This window comes from Coturnix japonica, chromosome 3, assembly GCF_001577835.2.
Source record: "Coturnix japonica isolate 7356 chromosome 3, Coturnix japonica 2.1, whole genome shotgun sequence".
In the NCBI taxonomy this organism is placed as follows: Eukaryota; Metazoa; Chordata; class Aves; order Galliformes; family Phasianidae; genus Coturnix; species Coturnix japonica.
The window spans coordinates 87,630,860-87,652,769 of record NC_029518.1 but is presented as its reverse complement, the minus strand read 5'-3'; the positions used below and the strand labels follow the sequence as shown (position 1 = coordinate 87,652,769).

The following is a 21,910-nucleotide window of genomic DNA, read 5'->3' as shown; positions in this document are numbered from 1 at the left end:
ATGTTTTCCCATTGCAAATCATGGTGAGTGGTGGAACGCATGTTTGTGAAGTGAGAGAAATGATCTTTTTGACTCCTTGTGTCCCATTTGCTCTCGTACTGCTTCTCGAAGCATTTCTCTTGAAGCATCCTCACAGATCTTCAGTATTTTTAATACCAATGTGAAATTTTCCACAGTCTCTGCTACCTATGCTGAAAATGGAGATGATGTATCCGCACTCATTGATACAGGCATCCATAGCTTACAAGTATGTCTTCAGGAGTAAATAGCATTGAGTGAAACCCAAGCTTTAACTTTGAAGCTTACAGTGCAAAAGAATCTTTTGTTTGAATCTATGTTTGGGAATTTACACATTTGTATAGAAAGCAATCTTGATCAGGAAAAATAAAATACGGATTTTCTTTATCATGTTTTATCTCAGAAAATTAGCAGTTAACTTGAGCCTCTGAATGATTACCTAATTCAGGTGGAAGGAAGCTGAACGTCTCCTATCCAGCCCCCTGCTCACAGCAGGGCCAGCTATGGGGTCAGAGCAGGCTGCTCTGGTTCCTGTTGGTGCTGGATAATCATTTCCCTCTTGTGATGCTTGAAGGAGACTTCAAGCTGATAATCAGCAAGTTAGCAGATCTGTGAAAGACAAAGATGGACCTGTGAGAACCAAAAGCTGCCCACCTTGAATTAATAAGTGGTATGATTGTCCACCTTGAATTAAAATTAACAGTAGTTAATGCATGTTACTATCATTTCACAAAGTGTACCTTAGGCTAACAAAGTGGGAAGCTGCGGGCTTCTTAACAGCAGCTCTGCCACTCTGAAGTTTGTTCCCTCTATGCGGTCTTGCAGTCTTTGCAGGAGCCCAGGATAATTTGGGCCATGATGAATAAACTGTTCCTCATGAATAAAATCTTTGTCCTTTATTCTTTTCTTGCAAGTCACAGATCTCGTAAAGCAGATGTGTTCCTGCTATTTTCTTTTTTCTGCATCACACATTCATGGGCTTCATTGCTTCATTACTGAAGTAATTTGTGACAGAAAAGCTATTACAGAGGTATAGCGCCTCTGTATCTAGTGGCAGTAGTGAGCTTAGCCCTAAGGGGGTGTGCTGGGATGTTCATGGTACCCTCACAAGGCTTTTGCTAGAAGGGTATAAATAATTGAAAGGAGCACTGCTGGTTTTTGGTGGTCACTGATGTTAATTTACTAGTAGCTGGAGGCCAGTTTTTGTCTTTGCATCTCCAGAGCAAGAATAAGTTCTGGTGTTCAGCTGAACTCGATGAAGTAAAACATGAATGTTGCTGTCTGTTTGGTCGTTGTTAATTCTGTGCTCTTCTTGCAAGAGTGCCACCAACATTTTTCTTCCTCTTGCTGCTTTCTGGTTCATTTCTGCTTTGGTTTGGTTCAGTGTGTGGAATAGCATTACAACAAACAGTACTTGTCCCCTAGCAGCTAGGACAGGCTTGAAAAGCATTCTATCTTGACATTTTTCCCAGCTAATGCTGTCTAAATTTTCTCTTCTAAATATCCAAAAGACCTATATATAATATATTTTCATCTTGCACTGACTTTACAGAGCACTTTCTCAATTGTTCTAACAAATGAAGAAGAGTCAAGAGAGATTACTAGTAGCAGGAGCATTATAAACCATTGAGAAAGGAGGGCTCCAAGTCTACTAGGAAATAAGCACAATAAATAAAAGTCCTGGTGAATAATAATTAAATTTGGTCCCTCAGTGGAGGGATATGGATGCCTGCTGAAGCAATGAGAGGATATAAAGTGCAAACTAGAAGTTGTTATTTCCCTTTTGAAAGCAACATTAGAACTGATGGATAACTGAGGCAAACACAGAAGCATAAACACTGTTTTTCATTTCACTTGGATAGAGTATGGCTGATTCAAACAGCTCATGGGAGAGAGAAGCAATGGCTCCTGTGGATCTTACAGGCCAAACCAGTATGAAATTCTCTTCTCTTACAAGATGTGGTCCGCTTGTCCTCAATTTGATTCACTAACAAATGTCACAAACCCCAGATGCGTTGGGCTGGTTTTTAAGGCCTATGAAGCACAGCACACACATTTAGCAGAAACCTTTGCTCGGATTTGGTTTCTAATGAAATCACAGAAGGAAGCTGAAGAGCAGTGACACTGCGAGGCTTTGCAACAATGAATAATCAGAGATAGCACATTGTGTGCTTGTGTTGCAGATTAGTTTGTCTTTACTGTTATAACATATGCGATTTTTCAAAGTCTTGACATTCGTGGCAAGCACAGTGTAGGAGATTGTGGATGCATACGGAATTTCTGGCTGACTGACAATCAGTCTATTTTTAGGCTGGAGGGTTACAGAGTGGAGCCTAACATGCTTGGAAGAGATCTTAATTTAATTCCATCTGAAAACGAGTGATTTCTATTAGCGTGAACACAATTTGTACATGGCTCCGTGGTGCGTGTTTTCTATTAGAGCTGGTTTTGCAGAGTGGCTTAGTTTAGTGTTTGGGCATTCGTATGATACAAAAACAGTTCAGCAGATTGTGATCTTTGCCTCTGTTGCTCACAGAACGCTCTTGTGAGCTAGGTAAGTGTTTCTATTCATGTTTTATAGATGGGCAGTCAGAGGGACTGAAATAGCTCTGTAAATTTAGCTCCCAAATCCCGAGCTTCTGTGGATTTATACACCGGGAATTTGAATGCCTAAAGAAGAACTTCACAAATAGGAACACTTATATTTGTGGATCTTGGTTTGAGTCACCTGTTCAGAGTCTTACAATAAGGCTGTGATGGGCTTTCCAGGCTGCTCAAGTTTCATTCCATCCCTTGGTAGTTGTGCCTTTCTGCTGTGGCTGTTGAGTCAGCTATAAACTACCTACATTGCTTCTATGCAGATACGGTGTGTATTTCCCGCTATGAATAAATAGGTATAAACGATTTTATGCATATTGCTTTTTGTCTGTGGCTTTAAGTTGGGCAAACTTCAAGCGATAATATGTCTCTGAATAGTCTAAACGCAGTGCTTCACTGTGTGCTGTCTAGAATTGTGCTTAAAAAGAAATTTCTCTTTTTTGTTACCTGCAAATGAAGGAAGGAATCTTGAAGCTGGTGAAAGACAGTCAGATCCCTCCCTTGTAGGTACCTGCAGCCTGCTGGCAGTCTCGCTAACAGCAGCAGATGTTGTCACTGATAAACCAGCGTTACAAAAGATTTGGGAGTGAGAAGTTCATTACCTTGGACGCCCTGTTTGTGATGAGAAAAATAACTGATCTCTACTGAAGAATGGCTCTTTGTGTTTGCAGGTTTCATCCAATACAGGACAAGCTCATAGTGGGAAGAATTTTCCCAGCTACATAGTGAGGAGAGAATCATAGAATTACCCAGGTTGGAAAAGACCTTAAAGATCATGAAGTCCAACCACAGCCTAACCATAGTACCCTAACTCTAACAACTCTCTGCTAAATCATATCCCTGATCACCACATCCAGATAGCTCTTAAACACATCCAGGGATGGCAATTCACTAACACTAATACTGCATTGATACAGAAATGGAGCCTCTTCCACTAGCATGTATAGCTGTTACATATTCTGCTATTGGCTTCTGCTAGTTGACTTCATGCAGCACGTTCCTAGGAACAGGCCATACTATTCTATTGGCTGGAATAAACAGTAACTGATTTTTGTACGCTATTTTACTTAACTTTGAGATAATTTGGTATATCCAGGCATGTAGGGGTGAAATTTGGAGGCACATGAGAAGCTCATCTTTACTGAAGAATCAGGAGATGATAAAGCAGAGCACAAGCAGATCAGCAGTGAGTGTAGGCTGAAAGTATGGCCAAGTTCAAGTGGTATGGAAAGAGGGTCATAGCAGTAACCAAGTGAAACTAAATATGTATTTTATGTAACAGCAAATATATACACACAATCACAGAATGACCCGGGTTGGAAGGGACCTCAAGGATCATGTAGTTCCAACCCCCCTGCCTGGCAGGGCCACCAAACATACACCTTTACTAGATCAGGTTGCCCAGGGCCCCGTCCAACCTGGTCTTGAACACCTCCAAGGACGGGGCATCCACAACCTCCCTGGGCAGCCTGTTCCAGGGCCTAACCACTCTCCTAGTGAAGAACTTCTAACATCCTAACATCCATATACAGTATATATAATAAGATGTGTTATGAAAATGCAGTTGCTGTCTAACTTGGAGATGATAAATGTCACTTTGAAGAATTATTGTTTGTCTGGGGTTAACATCTGGGTGATTCCATGAGTGACTGTGCCATGACTTGGACCGTCACTGAGTAATTAATCTTCAGCTTCCAGTTTCCTGCTGGGAGCTGGAAGGGAGAGAAATGTTCCAAGATAAATGCAATAAATGTAGGCTTTTTTTCATAATGGGTTCCTTCTATGCTTGCATGCAACAGTCTACAGACACTGATTCTGAAATATTTCCTTATTAGCGTACAGTAGGACTACTGTATGCCACAAGTAATCTTTACATCTAAGGCTCGTTGCTGCTGAGGCTTGGTTTGGTGCCATGCCATTCCTATTGCATCTCCTATTTCTGTGCAGTAGCTTGGATGCAGTCTTGGAAATAGCTGGGAAATTCACGTGGGAAAAATCTGCATGAAAATGGAAGTTGTCTCTCTTGTTCTCAGGAGTAACCTGTGTTAGGCTTCACCGTTGGCAAAGAAAATGGAGTTAGTGACAGGCTGGGAGTAGGAGACAGATAGATGACTTTGATCTCTAAATATGATTCTGCTGGAGCACGTGACAAGCACTGTGACAGTGGCAAGGCTGATGCATCCTGTGAATGCTTTATATATGTTGCCATGCATTAATTAAAGGCTGTACAAGATGAAACAGTCGTGTGATTGTGGTGATTTAACTTAGCCTTGGGGGGGCTGAGGTGTGAGAAATGCAGACTGAAGCGAAGCAGGTCATCCAAAGGGGTGGACTAAGGGTGTGTTAAGCATCAGAGCAAAGCAGGTATTTCTATTAAGCTGTATTTTTGGTAAATGAGAGTTTTTCAGAGCGCCTGATTCCAAATGCTGCACTTTTTGAGATGTGTGCATGATCACAACATGATGCAAACCGCTCTCTTGCAAGGAGGAGAGCTGTGGATGTGGTGTGGGTCAGAGCAGCTGTGGGGCTTGCAGGCACAAGGGCAGCCAAGTGACATTAAGGGTTGTGTCCTTCCTTACTGGAGAAATGAGACCTCAGGTGAGAAACAGTGCCGTGCCATCCTCTCTGGTGAGTGCTTCTACAAAAAGCATCTTGTTTTAATATGCAGTTGGAAAGAAAATTCATCTGTGTTGCTCCAAGTGCTGGCTTCCCTGTGATAATCAAGTAGCTCAAATATTCAGGTGCTGTAACAAAATGTGACTTCTGCGGCCTTTCCTTTTGCATATTCCACCTTGCAGGATGTGGGTTGTTTATTAAGCTGCCAGCTGCCCCGTACGCTGCTTCTGGCTGCACAACCACCTTCTCAGCAAATCACATCCCCTGTGCTTCACAGCTGCTGCCATCCTTAATGCGCGTGCAGAATGTCTCCTGGCTGTCTGAGCACAGATCCCAGCTGGCATCACCTCGTGGCTGAGCAAAGCTTCCCCTGGCTCCCGGTGGTGTTGTGTTGCCCTCTTTCTCTGTCTCAGGTGTTCGTATCCGGAGGCAGGGATGTGGGGGCAGCAGCACAGCTCGGGGGAATGAGACAGCTGGGAATGTGCCCTGCTCCACGGTCAGGAAGGACAGCAGCTGTGACACCTGGAGGCATGGAAGGGGTCTGAAAGGGGTGGGAAGCTGGAGGGGAGTGGTGAGTGAGAGAATGAAAACAACAGCTCGCTCTTATCTTTATCCAAAATGATACATGCCAAGTACTGAGATTACGGCGGTAACGGGTTTAATGATTGACCTCATTGTGGATTTGCCAGCAGAGAACTTGTTCTGTTGCATTTGCTCCAAGTTCTTGCATCAAACTTCATGGCCTACATCATTTTGTAGCCTTACAAAATGTTTTGATTTTGGTAGTTCTAGCTTACAGATGCTAAGCCATGATGTATAGTCAAACTGCATTGTGAAGTACTATTGTCTTATCAGTTTTTGTCAATGTTATGATGAACATCAGTATTCCCTTAAAAATATTGCGCAGGACTTGTGTGGTACTGGAATATCAGATAGGTAGGCAAATACTGTGTAGAAAAATGGGTGCACAGATGGAAATTCCCAGCACCAGAATTAGGAGTGTTTGGAATTAAGCAGCTGTTTGATTTGTGAGCTATGACTGCTCATCTCTGTGAGAAGATATGTGAAGGATCTCCTGCCGTCACCTTTGTCTCGTAAGGCAGATTCCAAGGTCAGGGAGCTTTGCCTTTACATGTTTTGTGTTCGGTTAGTTGTTAGACTTTCTGCTTTGTGCTTGTTTTTAACTGCAACAAACTGTTAGCAGCTTTTTCTAAAATGTAAAGGTCAGGCTCGGTGCTCTTATCTGCATTGTTTACTGTTACACTCCAAGCAATTGCAGAAATATGGGTTGGTGTGACATGACAGTACAAACTGTGGTTTTTCAGATGAGAGAGAACTTGAATGACCTCTCCTGGATCATCTCAGTTTAATAGGAGATTTTGGACAGGTCCAACTTCAGCTCTGAGTCTGATAAAATAAGTTTACTACTATCCCCATCCTTCCTAGTTCCACGTTCCCTTGGAGACGTGAGGGAAGAGTGAAGTGAACAGCATGTCTCCTCCATGCCGGTGAAGCAGCAGAGGCACTCCCCACACACATCATTTGTAGCTGATGTTTCTCCTTTGTATGAGAGCATTCCAGATCTGGAGGGAGCAGGAGGAGAGGTCAGAAAGTGAGAGAAAATAACATTTGAAAGGGTGTGGGTAATACCGAAATTTCAGTGTGCAGTTTTGACAAGGATGTCTGCGGCTGCATTTGTCATGTATTAATGGAGCATTTGAAGTATGGCCTGTAGCTATAAATGGAGCGATTGTTTAATTTAGCTTGGTTTGAGATTTACTTTACGAAGCTCAATTGCCACTATCTAGCAAAACATCAAAATACTTGAGGCAAGCAGGAACATCTACAGCAAATCTGCAGTAAACAAAACTAGCTATCCCAGAAATCCCAAATGCTTCTGGATGCAGCAGAGCTAACGAAGCCTTGTTTCCCATAACTTTCTGTGCCTGCCTGTGACCGGGAAGCCAGTGAGCCTGGATACCTTTCTCTGCTGGCTGAACAAACCCCTTACAGGCTCTGATCAGCCCACAGAGGAAGGCCTGATGCATGGCCTGCGCTGGGCCTGTCAGCTCTGTGCTGCCAACTCGCCTTTGTGGCAGCAAGGCCAAGCAAATGGCTTTGGAGACTGCCCAGCCCTTGTGTAGGAGCGTTGCTGCACCTATGTGTCAGCTCTTGTGTGGCCATCAGACCCTAAACCTTCAAGTGAAGTTGAAGAAGGATGGGTTGGCCTGGTTGCTCATCACTGAAGCACGGTGATACGAGCTCTTCCTTCTGCGACCTTGGGCTCATAGGCTGTTGGTTTTGATCATTTTGTTGTATGGTTGTTGTTTTTTTTTCAGCACGTTTTGAAGTACTGAGAAGACAAACTAGTGAATGGGTCACGAGGATTCGTATTACATTCCAGAGTGTAGTTTTGTGATGTGTAGAGAGTACTGTGACTTTCTGAAGGCCACAAGCTCTGGCTGGTTATGTGATCAATGTTCTAAGCCAATGTACGTTAGTGGTGTATGGTTTGATCAGGAATTGTGTAAATTTTTGGCCTGCCCCAAAACAACAGCGTTTTGGGGCAGGCTGGCTTACCCTGTGCACAGTCAAAGCTAAATCTAATCTGTATTTGTATTGGCTTGGACTGGATGGTTACAGAATTAAAGCTTTAGCTTTGTCACTTTGGACCTTTTTGCTTGATGTTTTTCCCTTTCAAGTTTCACAAACATGTTTTATGTTGTAACTGCATGGAGTGGACTTTTGCTGTGTAAGCGATGAAAACTTAATTACAATCGTTGGAATTAAAGCAGTTAATTTAGCTACATCTAATAACTGTTATGACCCTAGCGAAGAGAAGTTATTTCTCACATTTCTCACATTCTCATGTTGGTGAAAGGAATAGGACAACCAGCCAAGCCAGGCGGCAGCTTTCAGCACAAGGCTGGAACATGGGCTTGAGAAACTCCATGGCTATTCTGTCACTTCTGAAAATCAGAGTGGCATGATTCTACATAGGAGTCTCATCTGCCTTCTGAAACTGTGTAGCTACACATTTAAAGTCTATGTTTTCTCCTAATGTACTGGAAGGAGCAGAGCTTGACAGAGTGTTAAACCTTAATTTATACTGAAAAAGTGCCTTGTGCTGATTGGTTTACTTAACTTTCTTCTAGCAACATAACACACTATGCTGTTGTCCTTCCACTGCATGGGAAGAGCCTAAAATAACAAAAGCATTACGACAGCTCCCGAAGGGTGGCTTTGCCAAGGTCACTGTTCCTATTTTGGCTGGATTTTGTGCAAATAGAGATAGGTATGTTAGGTACCTGGCCAAATATTTTATTTAGATGAGTCCCCCAGAAGTGTAAAATCAAACAAAAATGCAACTCATGCCCCTGGTTATGTAAATACAATCGGCTGATGTGTGTTGTTAGACTGCAACTGTGGCTGGTCAGCATGTACAGAGCTCTGGAATTAATCTGTGGAGGTTATTGCTGTTTTGTAGCCAGCAAACCAAAGTCTTTGAGGGTCACAGGGATCCTGCTGTGAAGGCACAACTCAAAGCTACTCAAGCTTTAGCAACTTCTTTTTGCTTGTTTTGTGCAGATTTTTATTTAGTTATGGTGAAAACTTGGAATTGCTGAACAGAGCGAGACTGATAAAGATGGGAAATGACTTGAGAGGAGAAAAACAAGGTTATACCTTCTACAGAAGGTTATTAAATATGTGCAATCAGTAATATTTGAGTCCAGGCCTTTAAGGTGCCAGTGGTTTGAATCTCAAAGCATTGGGAAGTGTGAGCTTGTTTGAGTGCTTCCCTTTAGACACTTATGGGGAGGAACACTGACCTGGATGGAGACTTAGTGTGAGCTAATAGCTCTGCCTGATGAGAACTTTTGCTCTTTATTTGCTGCTGCTGATGTGGTGGGCAGAATAGTAAGCATGTCCATATGTATATAGGCACAAACACAGACACGTAGGATGGTTTTTGGCTTTTTATGTCTGTGTATAGGCACATACACACACACCTATAGGTAGACTCGTGTATGTATGCAGATTAAAAACAAACAAACACTTTTTAGATCAATATGAACAACAGCAGCAGTAGATAAGAGCCTATGAAAAAAAAAACAACAAAAAACTCTGATTATTAATATTTTGAGTGCTATCAGTGTTCAAAATAGTAGTGAATTAAAACATAAAATGGCAGCTTGGTTCAAGAAAAGTCCTGCTTTCTAGTGGTATATTTAGTCTTGTTTGCTTCTAACCTGTTTTCTAGTGTGAGAGGTGGCTGCTGGTGGTTTTTTGTTGTTGTTGCTTTTGTTGGGTTTATGGCTTTAAAGCTGAAGTTAAATGTATCAGACAATCTGTTCTGCTTGCTGCTACTTCATTATTGCAGTGTCTTCCAGACATGCCTGTCTTGTGTGCATCTGTTGATAGATGGAGGAAGGTCGTTTTGACAAAGATCCTGTGAATTAGTCCTGAACAAATTCTAAATGAACGCCTTTGTGCCGATTAATTATATACCATGAAACATGCATTACAGGTCAGTTTGTCTTAACTGACAATGTTTATAATGCTAAACATATTGTAACTTGCTTGTGGCAGCTCTTGAACAAAGGGAGGTCTGTAATTCTCCTTGTGAGACCATTACTCACCTGACAGCAGGGACAGGTGAGAGATGGCTTCTTGAAAACCACTGGCTTTTGTACCAGAGGAGAAAATTTAGCCCTGGGTAACACTGCATTCACATACAGCCTATAATTAATGTTGTGGTAGTTAGGTACAGCTGCATGTGGTTGAGCTCTGCAAAGGCTCCTTTTATTTTCGGGTCTATGGGGTGGTTTTGGTGAGGAAATCCTGTCGTGTTGGTAGTGGTGGTGAGTATCTATTTCAAGCAGTCAGGTGGGTGACGCTTTGCTCAGCAGCTAAATAAAGATAGGTTTGGTTTAGTTTAGGGACTCAGTAGACATGGTGGGTCTGATAGATGTTCCTGGTTCTCCTCAAGGCAAGGAGCCATTTGTGTTCATGCACTTGTTTTCATAACTACTGGCATTTTCACCTTTAGAGATGTTGGAAAGGACATCCGTCCCTTCCTCTGCAGGGTGTTGTCTAATACTTTGTCAAAACAATTAAATGCTTGTAAAGCTGTAATAGGTTTGGGTTCTGTTGTTCTGGGATGATCATGTGTACATACTGTTCCTCAACACATGGCTTTGATGCTTCTTTCTATAATTAATAGTGACTGAGCTGCCTGACAGCCCTGGCTGACATGGCTGGATTTCAGGTATTTTCATTCAGTGGGGCTAAAATATCCCTGGTACCTCATTTAGTTTCCTTTTGAATTGTATCACTTTGTCGTATCTGTCTTATCGACCTTACCTTATACTGTATTTAGAATAACTTGAAACTGAATCAGATGAAGATCCAGAGAAAAAGAGGAGAGAAGCCCAGGAGCCTGTGGCCAGAAGCTCATGAATGGGAGCTGCCTGGTCTGTCTTACTGCTGGGATTTTCTACAATGAATTGATGCTGATTTTAATCTTTATCTGTGTAATAAACTTTTAGGGAATCGATTATCTTTACTTTGGTCACTTGTTTTCCAAGCCTCGCCATATGTTTCATGTCATTTATTTTATTATCATTGCTAGCAGTAAAAACACCTATATTTCAGTCCAGAAAGCAATCTAGTTTTCTTGCTAGTCATTTCAGGTGGCACTTGGTTGTTGCTATGTGTATAGTATTGTTTTGTTATCCACGTGGACTCAATGGCCTGCCACATGGCAGCCTGTGATAATCCTTCTTGTACATTAGCAACAAGCTTTGCCTTGGCGATGTCAGATTGTATCTCTCACTTGCACATAAGGCAAGTATGATTTTAGAACTGTAGGTTTCACTTAATGAAGCATCACATTTTGTATCTTTGCGTGTGTATTGACCTTTAAGCTATTACTGAAGACCTTTACACTTACTTGTATAGAGTGTTCAAACTTGCAGTGCTGAAGCAATAAACAAATCTAGGAAGCCAGTTGAGGTCCTTCTGGATGGCAGAATGATTTTCTGGCTTATCAGTCATTTCTCCTGTTTTGTGCCATCAGCAGATGTGCTGAGGTGCTACATTACCCAGGTCAGGGCACTCCAGGCTGGGTTGGGTGGTGGGCTGGGTGGGCCCTGGGCAGCCTGAGCTGGTGGGGAGCATCCAGCCCATGTCAGGGGGTGGGTGGGGGGCTCTGATGTCTCCTCAACTCAAGCCATTCTATGATTCTCCAAATGCAACATGGTTTAAACTATTTGTTTTAGCTACAAATATTGTCTGCCCACTTCACAGAATCACAGAATACCCGGTTGGAAGGGACCTCAAGGATCATGTAGTTTCCAACCCCTGCCTGGCAGGGCCACCAAACATACACCTTTACTAGATCAGGTTGCCCAGGGCCCGTCCAACCTGGTCTTGAACACCTCCAAGGACGGGGCATCCACAACCTCCCTGGGCAGCCTGTTCCAGGACCTAACTACTCTCCTAGTGAAGAAGGATCAGCTTTAACAGGAGGTGTAAACTCATACAGTTCCCTTTTCAATCAGATATGTTTTAATGGGTATATTTGAAAATTAATAGTCTTTTCCAGAAGCAGTGAAGTTTGTGGTTCATGGTTCTGGAGAATAAATATTAAAGTCAGGATGAAGGTGTATTTACATGTGCAAATGATGCAATACCCACTTGAAATTACTGAGAAATTATAATCTAATTGAAGATTGCTGACTCAGTGGAGGAATGTTTTTAATTAAAACGCCTTTTGTTTTTTTCCCCCTTTCAGGTATTGCTTTGTTTTTGCTTTGGGATACCTCACTGTGTGCCAAATTACTAGAGTCTATATCTTTGATTATGGACAGTATTCTGCTGATTTTTCTGGGTAAGGAGAAAAAAAAAGTCTCTCCGTTTTAACTTCCTATGTGATGCTGCACCTTTTTTGTTTCTTTTTCCTTTTACCACCCATGGCAATATGATGAATGCTGAACTGTATCTTACACACACATGTATATGTCTGTAATCTGATGCCACATTGTGAGTTAAATCTGAATGTTTTGAGGGATTTAGCTCTTTTGGGTTTTATGTTAGGTGTTCCAGAAAGGAAAGGCCAAGGAGAGAGGCTCCTATGTGTTTAAGTAGTCACACCACCCTTAGAACTAGAAAGCTATGCCTGTATATGTTCTCATTTTACATAAGGACCTTAATGTATATTTGGTTGGAGCCATACATGTGTGCAAGTCAGTTTAAAAACAGCAACAACAAAAGCATTAAATACCTCTCAGGAACAGTGGGAATGGCACTGGTGTTTGTAGTTCAGTATTACTGTACTGTGCAGCAGGGCTGTGTTTGCCTCATCACTTCTCAGTATTCATTGGTAAGAGCCCCAAAACTACTTTGTAGGCTGAAGCCTGTAGCTTTTATGGTTAAGCTCATCCTTCTTGTTCTCGTCAGAGGAGATCTAACCAATGCAGACAGCAGAGCCTGGAGGGCATTTCAGCTGACCCACCACTGAGTGTCTACCTGGATGTGAACTGGATCACTTGCCCCTGACTGTCTTGTCTAGATCTCTGCTGATTATAATGAGGGACTGTAAGGAAGATATATGCCTACAGTTGCACAAAGCTAGATTTACAGATGCTGAACTGAATTTCACCGTTAAGAGTGGAATCATGATCCAAATGCTGTCCTTTACAGATCACTTAAGGGCCAAACAGTACAGCCTTACATCAGCCAGAGCTCTGAGGTCACTCGGGAAGCAGTGTAATTGTATTTGCCTGTTACTGATCTAAAACTATTAATAGTAGCCTGAGCACACCATTGCTCAGATGTGACTGTATTGCTCTGATAGCAGCTGTCTTTGATGTTAGCTCCGATTTCTGCCAGGTCTAAACGTGTCCAGAGATTCATGGTCTCTGCTCTGGATAGAGCTGCTCTGTTCAAACTACCCTTTCATACTTGGGAGCTTGGTGTACACGTATTGTATTAAATCTCTGGCATCAACTGCATCTGCTCCCTTGAGACTTGAGACAGGAGTTGTTTCCAAAACAGGAGGAGAACTGCATGCTGCAATTCGAACTGAAAGAGACTGTTTTCTTTCCCTTGGTTTTCTCTAGTTCCAGAGAAAGAGGTTGAACTCAAAATTAACAAAAATCCCCCAACCAGCTGGTGAATCCCAGCACCAGCAGTTCTTTCTTGGTACCAAAGAAGCTGGCACAGCTTCATATTGGACATTTCTCATAACCCATCTTGCCCATCTGAAGTGTCCAAGCCCAGAGAATCTGCCAATAAAATTTGACCTCAAGCTGGAGGTGCCGTTGTGATTCTGGCTTCAGTTCTACCAGACCCCAGCTGCCTGCAAGCCTTCCACAGCTTCCTTGCCCTTCTGCCAGTGCCTACAAGGAAAATGAAAACTGATATGAAGCCACATTGCTCCAGAAGGGACTCTTCCTCTTTTAGTCTCTCGATTGTTGCTCCTCAGCCACATCTCTGAAGGTACTGGAAGAGCCATTTCAGAAAGAAAAAATATCAGTATCTGCTATAATAACAGTGACACGTGTCAGCTAGAATTAATGTAAGGTCTGTCTGAGCTTCTCCTGGGCTCCATTCCTTGGTCAGACAGGATCCATACATTCACATGTTCATTTACAGAAGGAAAACCTGTTCTGTTCAGAATCAGATAGAGTTCTGTGACAGTACCACGCCACTCTTCAGCTCAGACACTGAAAAGAGATCGAAGAGATATTCCACAGTGTCCATTCTCATTTAGTTTTTTTCCCTTGTTGATCCTCCCCTGTCACTCTAGCCTTGGTAACAGGATTTTTTTGGGCACTGGTAATACAGGGGGATGCTTTTTCCCTGATTGCATTTGAGAACTGAAAATATATCGTGCTTTGAAATAACCTGAAACCTAAAAAACACCATTTGGCAGGCAGAACCAGCTGGGAAAATACCTGTCAGTATTTTCATCAAGGAGGACTTGATGGCTACGGGGTGATCCTTTTTCTCTGTTTGTTTTTGTTGTGTCTCCAGCTCACACACTACCAGGAAAATAAGATATTTTTAAGAACTGGTTTCTGAATTCTGGTTACACTCCTTTTATGCTTTTTTCTTCCCTACCCCTGTTGGGGGCTAGAAGTACCGGGATTTACATCAGCTGAAAGCTTTGGTACAGTGGAGATGGTACTAGTTCTTAGTAAACTTTTCTGTTTTCCCATGCAGTTAAAGCTGAGTTACTTACCCAGTGGAGAATCTCTCCTGGACAGTTTAAGGTCCCATAAGGTGTAGGAAATTCAACACGAACTGAACTCCATTGGAGACAGCATAATTATGCTAGGTTTCACTTTTATCACTTAGGTTTACTTTAAGCACACAGTAATTGTAGATGGAAAAATTAAGCATAGGACCAGCTCTTAGTAGAAATAGTGAAAATGCTCAGGGTATCTAAATAAGTAATGCTGCTGTTCAACTTTGGAATCCTTACTGTCCTTGGTTTACTACTGCTGTAATTCATAATGCATATAGTTGCTCTTACTGCCCTTTTTTCCTTCCTCTTCCCTCTGAAGGAGGAGAAAATAAACAGTGCTATCAGAAAGTAAATGTGGAATACTGGCTGTGTTTGTGGAACCTAATGCAGCAATAAAAGGCATGGTTTATCAAGTACTATATCTAAGGAGTAAATTATTTTCATAGCTTGAAAACAGTGTATTGTTTTGAGCTCCATAAACATATGTAGCATTGGAAGTCTTCCACTAGAGAGTCATTAACCTGGCTGTTAGTATAACATTTTCCTTGGTATTTACTTGTCAAAGAAAACCTGATTTATTTTCTAAACTGTTCTTTCTTCCTTTTCTCTAACAGTCCAATGATGATAATTACACAGAAGATCACTAGTTTGGCATTCGAGATCCGCGATGGTAAGACTTCTTTACACTGTCTTCAATTTTCCTGTTGTGCAGGATACTAAGCATATGGCATACCGCTTAACTCCTATAATAGCAGAATTAGGGTGTAATGATAAACAACATCAATACTATGTGTGTACAGGCGTTAGTGCTGTTGTTGATTTTTTGTGTTCTTGTAAGCCTGGAGGAGCCCGCAGGCTGTAACGTTCACAGATATGAAAAGCCTGGGAAACACTTCTTGTGTGAATTCCTGAATGAATGAAAATGAATGAACAACGCCAGATATGTCTCGCTGATGTCAAGCTTCAGAGAAAACGTATTTAGAAGTATTAGTTTTGCAAGCTGTAATCGGTTAAAGTACAGAATAGCAGATCAGAGGAAATGCCTTATTCTACTTAGAATCGTAGAATCACAGAATCGTTGAGGTTGGAAAGGACCTTCAAGATCATCAAGTCCAACCACAACCCAAACATACTGCCCTAACTAACAGCGGGCCGCTGAATCATATCCCTGAGCACCACATCCAAAGGGTTGTTAAACACATTAAGGGATGGTGACTCAGCCACCTCCCTGGGGAGACCATTCCAGTGCTTAACTACCCTTTCTGTAAAGTGTTTCCTGATAACCAACCTAAACTTACCCTGGCACAACTTGAGGCCATTTCCCCTTGTCCTGTCACCTGTCTCCAGTGAGAAGAGACCAACCCCGTTCTCACTGTAAGAACCTTTTAGATACTGGAAAGGTGAATAGGTTTCCCCTCAACCTTCTTTTTCCCAGGCTAAACAACCCCAGTTCCTTTAGTGTCTCCTTGTAGGGCATATTCTCCAAGCCCTTCACAAGCCTTGCTGCCCTTCTTTGGACCTGCTCCAGCATCTCATACTTTCTGTACTGAGGTGCCCTTAAGTTAATACAGACTATCTGCAAGTCCAGATTATTTTAGGTCTGAATTTGTTTGAGAAAAGTTAAATTCTGACTATCATTAAATTTATTTCCCTACTGATACCACATCAAAGATCCTCTAGAGTCTCTGTCAGCTTGTGGGGATACGGTACAAAGCTCTTTCTCTGGTTACATTTGCTGTTATCGGAGTTCTTGAGTTGGATGGTCACAGCTGCTAAAAGCACAGTGGCAGCACGATGAGGCCGGTGTAAATTCAGGAGCATCTTTGAGTCTTATCTCAGGAGATGATTAAAAACAAATGTACAAGGGAGACTGAGGTTGTATTAAATCAATGATTTTTTAAGCGTAGACAGCCTGCAAGCGATCTGTCAAGAGAAAACAATGAAAGGAAGCCTGCTGCCAATGGGCTTTTGTTCACTATACAAAGATCCTTACTTCCACTAGAGAATATTGTAAGAGATGTACGGTTTAAGGAGAAGATAATGTTGGAAATCACTGTACAGATCAATTAATGGCACTCAGAGCCTTTAGCCACCTCAGCTTGGCTGTATTCATCACCAATTACTTTCTGTGTTTTTTTTCTCCTGTCCTTGATTTCTATCAGTACATCTAAGGGAAGGTAATGAAAATGAAAAATCAGAGGTGTTACTGCATTGAAGGTCTTAGTATAATTTCAAGGCTCTGGCTGTGGTCAGGTTGGTTTTGTGGTAAAGGCAAGTCTGCACTTGATCTTTTCCTGGCAGCCTATTCACTGCGTTCAGCTGGTTTCAGTATTACATTGGAAGATCCTGGAAAGAATTGGGTGTAAGGGCACTCACTCGCAGAGCATAATAAAGAGTCTGTCTGCTCTTAGTGAATATCCTTGATCCCAAATTGAATGGCACTACTTCTGTAAATAAATAGTTCTGGAACTGTTACAACTCTGTGCACTTACTGCGGACTTTACAACGGGAAAATTCTATTCAATCTTTATAGGAATAATGTAGGTTTGCTTTGCAATGCTAGCTTTCCAGAAGGTTGCATGGGTCACACATTTACACCTACATACATTTGTCTGTGCCTTTTTGTTTCGAAGTTAAGCTTAATTCTTGGCTTCTTCCAGTTTCCTGCTACTTAAATGAACACTGACAAAAATGAATAGTTGATATGTTATATTTTGTATTTCTTGCTGACTATCACACATATTTTAAAGGCAGAAAAGTTTTTACATGGCTCAGAGTCTGCTGTTTCCATATCCATTCTTTATGGGAAGATTTGGGTTTATTTGTGTAATGTTAGGCTGCTGGCAGAGTTAAAGGGATAAAAAAAAGGAACTTTTTGTACTTCAAATTCTATCCGAAGTACCTTTGTCATCGAATTTAAACCGGCATGTTTTGGAGAAGGAAAGGTTCTGAGTGGACCGACCTGCCTGCTTTCCAGACTCCTCCTCAGAGGAGCTACAGTGCAGCCAAACTCAGTCCCAGCCTAGCAATGGAAGGCCAGCTTGCGCTGGAGGATGCCATCACACACACAGAGCTCCCCCTGTTTTGCTGACAACCCACATAACCACAGATGAGCATCACTCATTTTTCTGCAGTTCTGCAGGAGCTGGGAGATCTTTACAGGAAGGGAGGACCCATATCAACATCTAATCTCACTAATCTGTGCGTGCTTTGACAGCTTGTTTTTAACTCCAGTGCTTAATGAGTCTTAAACAAAGAGTCTTTGCAAATGTTTATAATCATAACCCAAGGAAGTTCTGGAGCTCACAATGTATTTATTTTTAAAGCACCAAGAGATTCAGTCACCAAAATCAGGGAATATTAGGCTCGATATTTGCTATTTAAATAGGCAAACGTTCACGGCTTCTTCCAACCTCATTTCTCTTCTCTAACTTAAACTAAAGAAACACGAAAGCCATAAACAGTCACTTCTTATATATAAGTCATGTAGAAAGGCAGATTTAATTCTTCCAAATGTCCTCTGTATTGCTGTGTTGCATTTGTCCAGAAAACTGGCTAGACACAGGTAAGAAACCAGAGCCATAACACTTTTCTATCAGCTTCTTGGTTCCTAGAGGCACATCTCTCACATGCTTTATAACCACTGGAACATACACTTTCCTGTTCCTTTAGACACCCTTCTGCCATCATTCATGCTTTGGTTTTCATCTCTGTAGTTGCTAATGCTTAAATGCACTGTTCCAGGAACACAGCTTGCTTTTCTCTAATTATTATGTCCTGATGGATCTGGCGCCCTCCGTTTTTAAAAGCGATAGAGCAGACGTTGATACTGATCTGTTACAGCACCGCATTTACTGTGAGAGCTAAAAGGAGATAGAAGTGCACTGAATATGCAACGTTTAATTTTATTTGGATTCTTTTAAGCTCTGCCTTTTCTTTTTCAATCATGCATCAGGAAATACAGTTATGTGCTCTTCTTACAGAAGTATTTTGAGCCTCTCCTCATTTATTTTGCTCCAGCAGACACATATGAGGACAATAGAGGGATTGTTTGATGCTGTTTCTCCTCATATTGCAGTTGTACTGCTGTATAGTGTTGTAAGATTTACAGATTGGCTGTTAAAGCATATTTTCTTCCCAAAATTGTGGAAGCATATTCTTTGTCCCATGTGGTCCCTGAGGAGATGATATCTTAATGGGTAGATGAATCACACAGGGAAAAGAGATAAGGAAAAAGAAAAGTAATATTGGAGGAACTTACATGTTACTATGTTAGTTGCAATGGTCTTAATTATCTTTTTCTACCACCTTCTTACAGTTGAAGCAGTTGTGCCGTACACTAGGGATGGTTGTTAAGCAAAGTAATTTGAAAGAAAAAAAGGCAAATTTCATGTTGATTCTCAGCTAATGAGCAGTCCAGCCCCAATGGCAGCACCTGGCTTTATTAGCTGTGCTCATATAACGTATGAAAGTATAACGCTCATATAACGCTGCTGAAAGTACAGAGGAATGTTTTACGTTTAGATTGATGCAAACATTCCATCTTTATTTTCAGTTGACTTGACACTTCGCCATCTCCTTTTCTCAAAGGCAAATACTTCCCGTATTCAGCAGGAATGGTGTGGTGGGATGGTTTTGGTTGGTTAGATTTAATTGCAGCTCTTTCTTCTCAAACCTTGGAGTTTCTCTCTGTCAATTGTCTGTTGGTCTCTTTTTTGTACATCTTTTTTTCCAGTGCTCCCTCTTGTGTTAGTGACAACACAGCTGTGGTAGCTGTTACCAAGTCACTCTAATTACTCTACATGCCATTAATGTTTTAAGGAATTACATTGTATTTCTCAGCTCTTAAGACTTGTGTTGTTTGAGGCCTATGTTTGATTATATCAAAACTTCTGATTTTTCTTGCCTTTTTTTTTTTTTTTTTTTTTTTTTTTTTTTTTTTTTGGTGTGCGTGTGATTTCTCTGCTATTTTACTTCAGATGACACCTGTGTCTGTTTGCTGCCATTGTGCTGGTAGCACCTACAGCTGATATGGGATGTCTACGTCTTCTTCAGGCCTTCAGATATTTCAGTAACAGTGTGCATTTAATCTCAGGTGATCCATTTCTGAAGCAAAGTAAATCCTGCTGTGATTTCAACAGGGCTTGTGATGCCATCTTCATGTTTAAGTATTATTAGTTAATATAACATCATATTTAAGCATTATAGATGAGTTACTTCATAGCAAGTTTTTCATGCAAATGTAAAAGTGGATATATTTGAGCGGATTAACTACTAAGCTGGGTTAATACTGAGATATAATGATAAATATTGTGCTGTTGTAGTGAGAAAGCCTGGTAGTTGCCATAATAAAGCCTGTAGGGGAGGATATTGGTATATACCCAAAGAAGATGATTTACCTTTATGGTGATCTCCTGAGGAGGAATGAACAGATGCAACTTCCTCGTGATCTAGATCAATGGAGATAATTTTTGTTAGCAGCCATCTACAAAATTCTTGTACACAGAAGGAATGCAGCCTTATTTCTTACTTTACAGATAAGAAAACTGAGTTATAGTTGCTGAACGGCCAGATAATTTCACCTCTCTAACAGATGTTCGATAAAACCCATTTTCTCCAATCCCCATGGTGTGATTTGGTAGCAACTAGAAGATGCAACCCCTGCAGAAGTGTGCTGCTATAGAACAGGAGAAAACATTTCTCATATTCCCTAGAGGAAAGTTAGAAAAATTCATATATTCCCTACCAGTACTGATGAAATGAGGTTTCTTTATCTCCAGCGTGTAGCAGGTAGGGAACAGCTGTGATCTGGGGCCTCTGACCCCATGGGCAAATACACTGCCTCAGAAGCACTGAATGCGTTTTATCTTGCTTTAGATAAGGTTGGACTTGATGATTTTTCCAAGAAACTTCTGCTGTAGTACTGAGAAGAAGGGGCAGTGTAATGGTAGGGAAGAGAAAATGCCTGCAAAAGGCAAGAGCATTGCTTTGTCCTTCAGTTTCTTTCCTTGGGTCTGATTGAAGGAGGGTGACTTTCCATAGTTGAGATCAGGAATAAAGAAGGTATCTTTTCAGGTTGTAGATACCCATTTGCTGTATCTATCTCAACTTGAAAGATGAATGCAGTTTTTAAGGCCAAAGTGTCTGTATGTCATAGTTCCTGGAATGAAATGAAGACAACAGGGCTATCTTGCCTTCAGATAAGAAGTATTTCCATGAGTCATAGAATTGAATGAGGTTTGATACTATGTTCCCCGTCTTTATTATTATTATTATTATTATTATTATTATTATTATTATTATTATTATTATTATTATTCCTCAAACTTGACTGATTTTGATATCTAACTAGAAAACAGGCTCCATTTGAAACTTCCTTATGCTTAGATCAGATCTAAGGGCTCATTTACATGGATTTAATGGCATCACGGGGCAGGCTTTGAAGGCAGTCTTTCTGTGAGTGAAGGAGGATCCTTTCCTTCTATATAGTATGATTTTATATAGTTTGTTATATTTCTACACAATGCATTGTGATTTCATATCTGTGTTACTTCTGCACTTTCATTAAACTTGGATGGAGATTGGCTTTTGGGTTTAGAAACTGCTAGGAGGGGATATAATTGAAGTGGGATTCCATAAGCTTAATTTCCCTTAGGAAGCTATGATTTATAAAATAAGTGAATGCTTGCAGTCACTAAGGAAACTTGCTGATGCGCAGCAGAGGATGGATGCTCATGCTGGTGTCTGAGCTAGAGGCAGACCTGCAGCAAGAGCTGAAGCAGCCATTTTGGCAGGCACTGCTGGCTGCTCTAAGCCAGCCCCATCTGAAGGAAGGAGCTCAGCTGCTGAATGTAGCCTTGGCCTGTCCCTGTCTGCTGGCAGGGCTCCGGGTTCTGGGCAGGGACTCTTGCCTGTTGTGCCTGCTTCTCTGGACCTTGTTTATAGTCCTTACTTGCAGCACGGAGGTACTTCTTTTTAAAGGTCTGCACTGGGTTTTGAGTAGCATAAATCCGTCTTAAGCTGCGTTCATATTACATATCAGAGATGTGTGACCCTGGGTTACTGCTGTGTTAATGGGGCTTGGATTTTAACTTCCCAGACTGAAACCTGCAGGCTTTGAAATCTGAAGAAATGTAAGGGAACTGTATTTTTCACCACTTATTACAAGCCTTCTTAATGCTCTCCTGAAATCCACGTGGTTTCAGGTTTGGGCACTGTTGGATATAACTGAGGAAATGTAAGTTTGTAATTTTGTCAACAGCAAGAAATGATTGATCCAACTCCAGTGAAAATATTATGTGACATAACACCTCTGAAGTTACTTGAGGACATAAAGAAAAAGATGATACTGCAGCATGAGGGTTGCTCTACTGATTAAAGCCGGTACTAATGTAATACATGTTATTTAAGCTTTATTTTCCCTTT

The 21,910-nt window shown here is 41.4% G+C and overlaps 1 protein-coding gene across 1 annotated transcript in view; it reads left to right on the top strand.

The window, feature by feature from the left end:
- The window catches only part of MBOAT2 (membrane bound O-acyltransferase domain containing 2), a 69,003-nt gene that overhangs the window by 34,149 nt on the left and 12,944 nt on the right, over nucleotides 1-21,910 (top strand). The window contains exons 4-5 of the mRNA XM_015859410.2: nucleotides 12,029-12,124; nucleotides 15,100-15,155. Coding sequence (XP_015714896.1) covers nucleotides 12,029-12,124; nucleotides 15,100-15,155 — 152 coding nt within the window. The remainder of the gene's footprint in view (nucleotides 1-12,028; nucleotides 12,125-15,099; nucleotides 15,156-21,910) is intronic.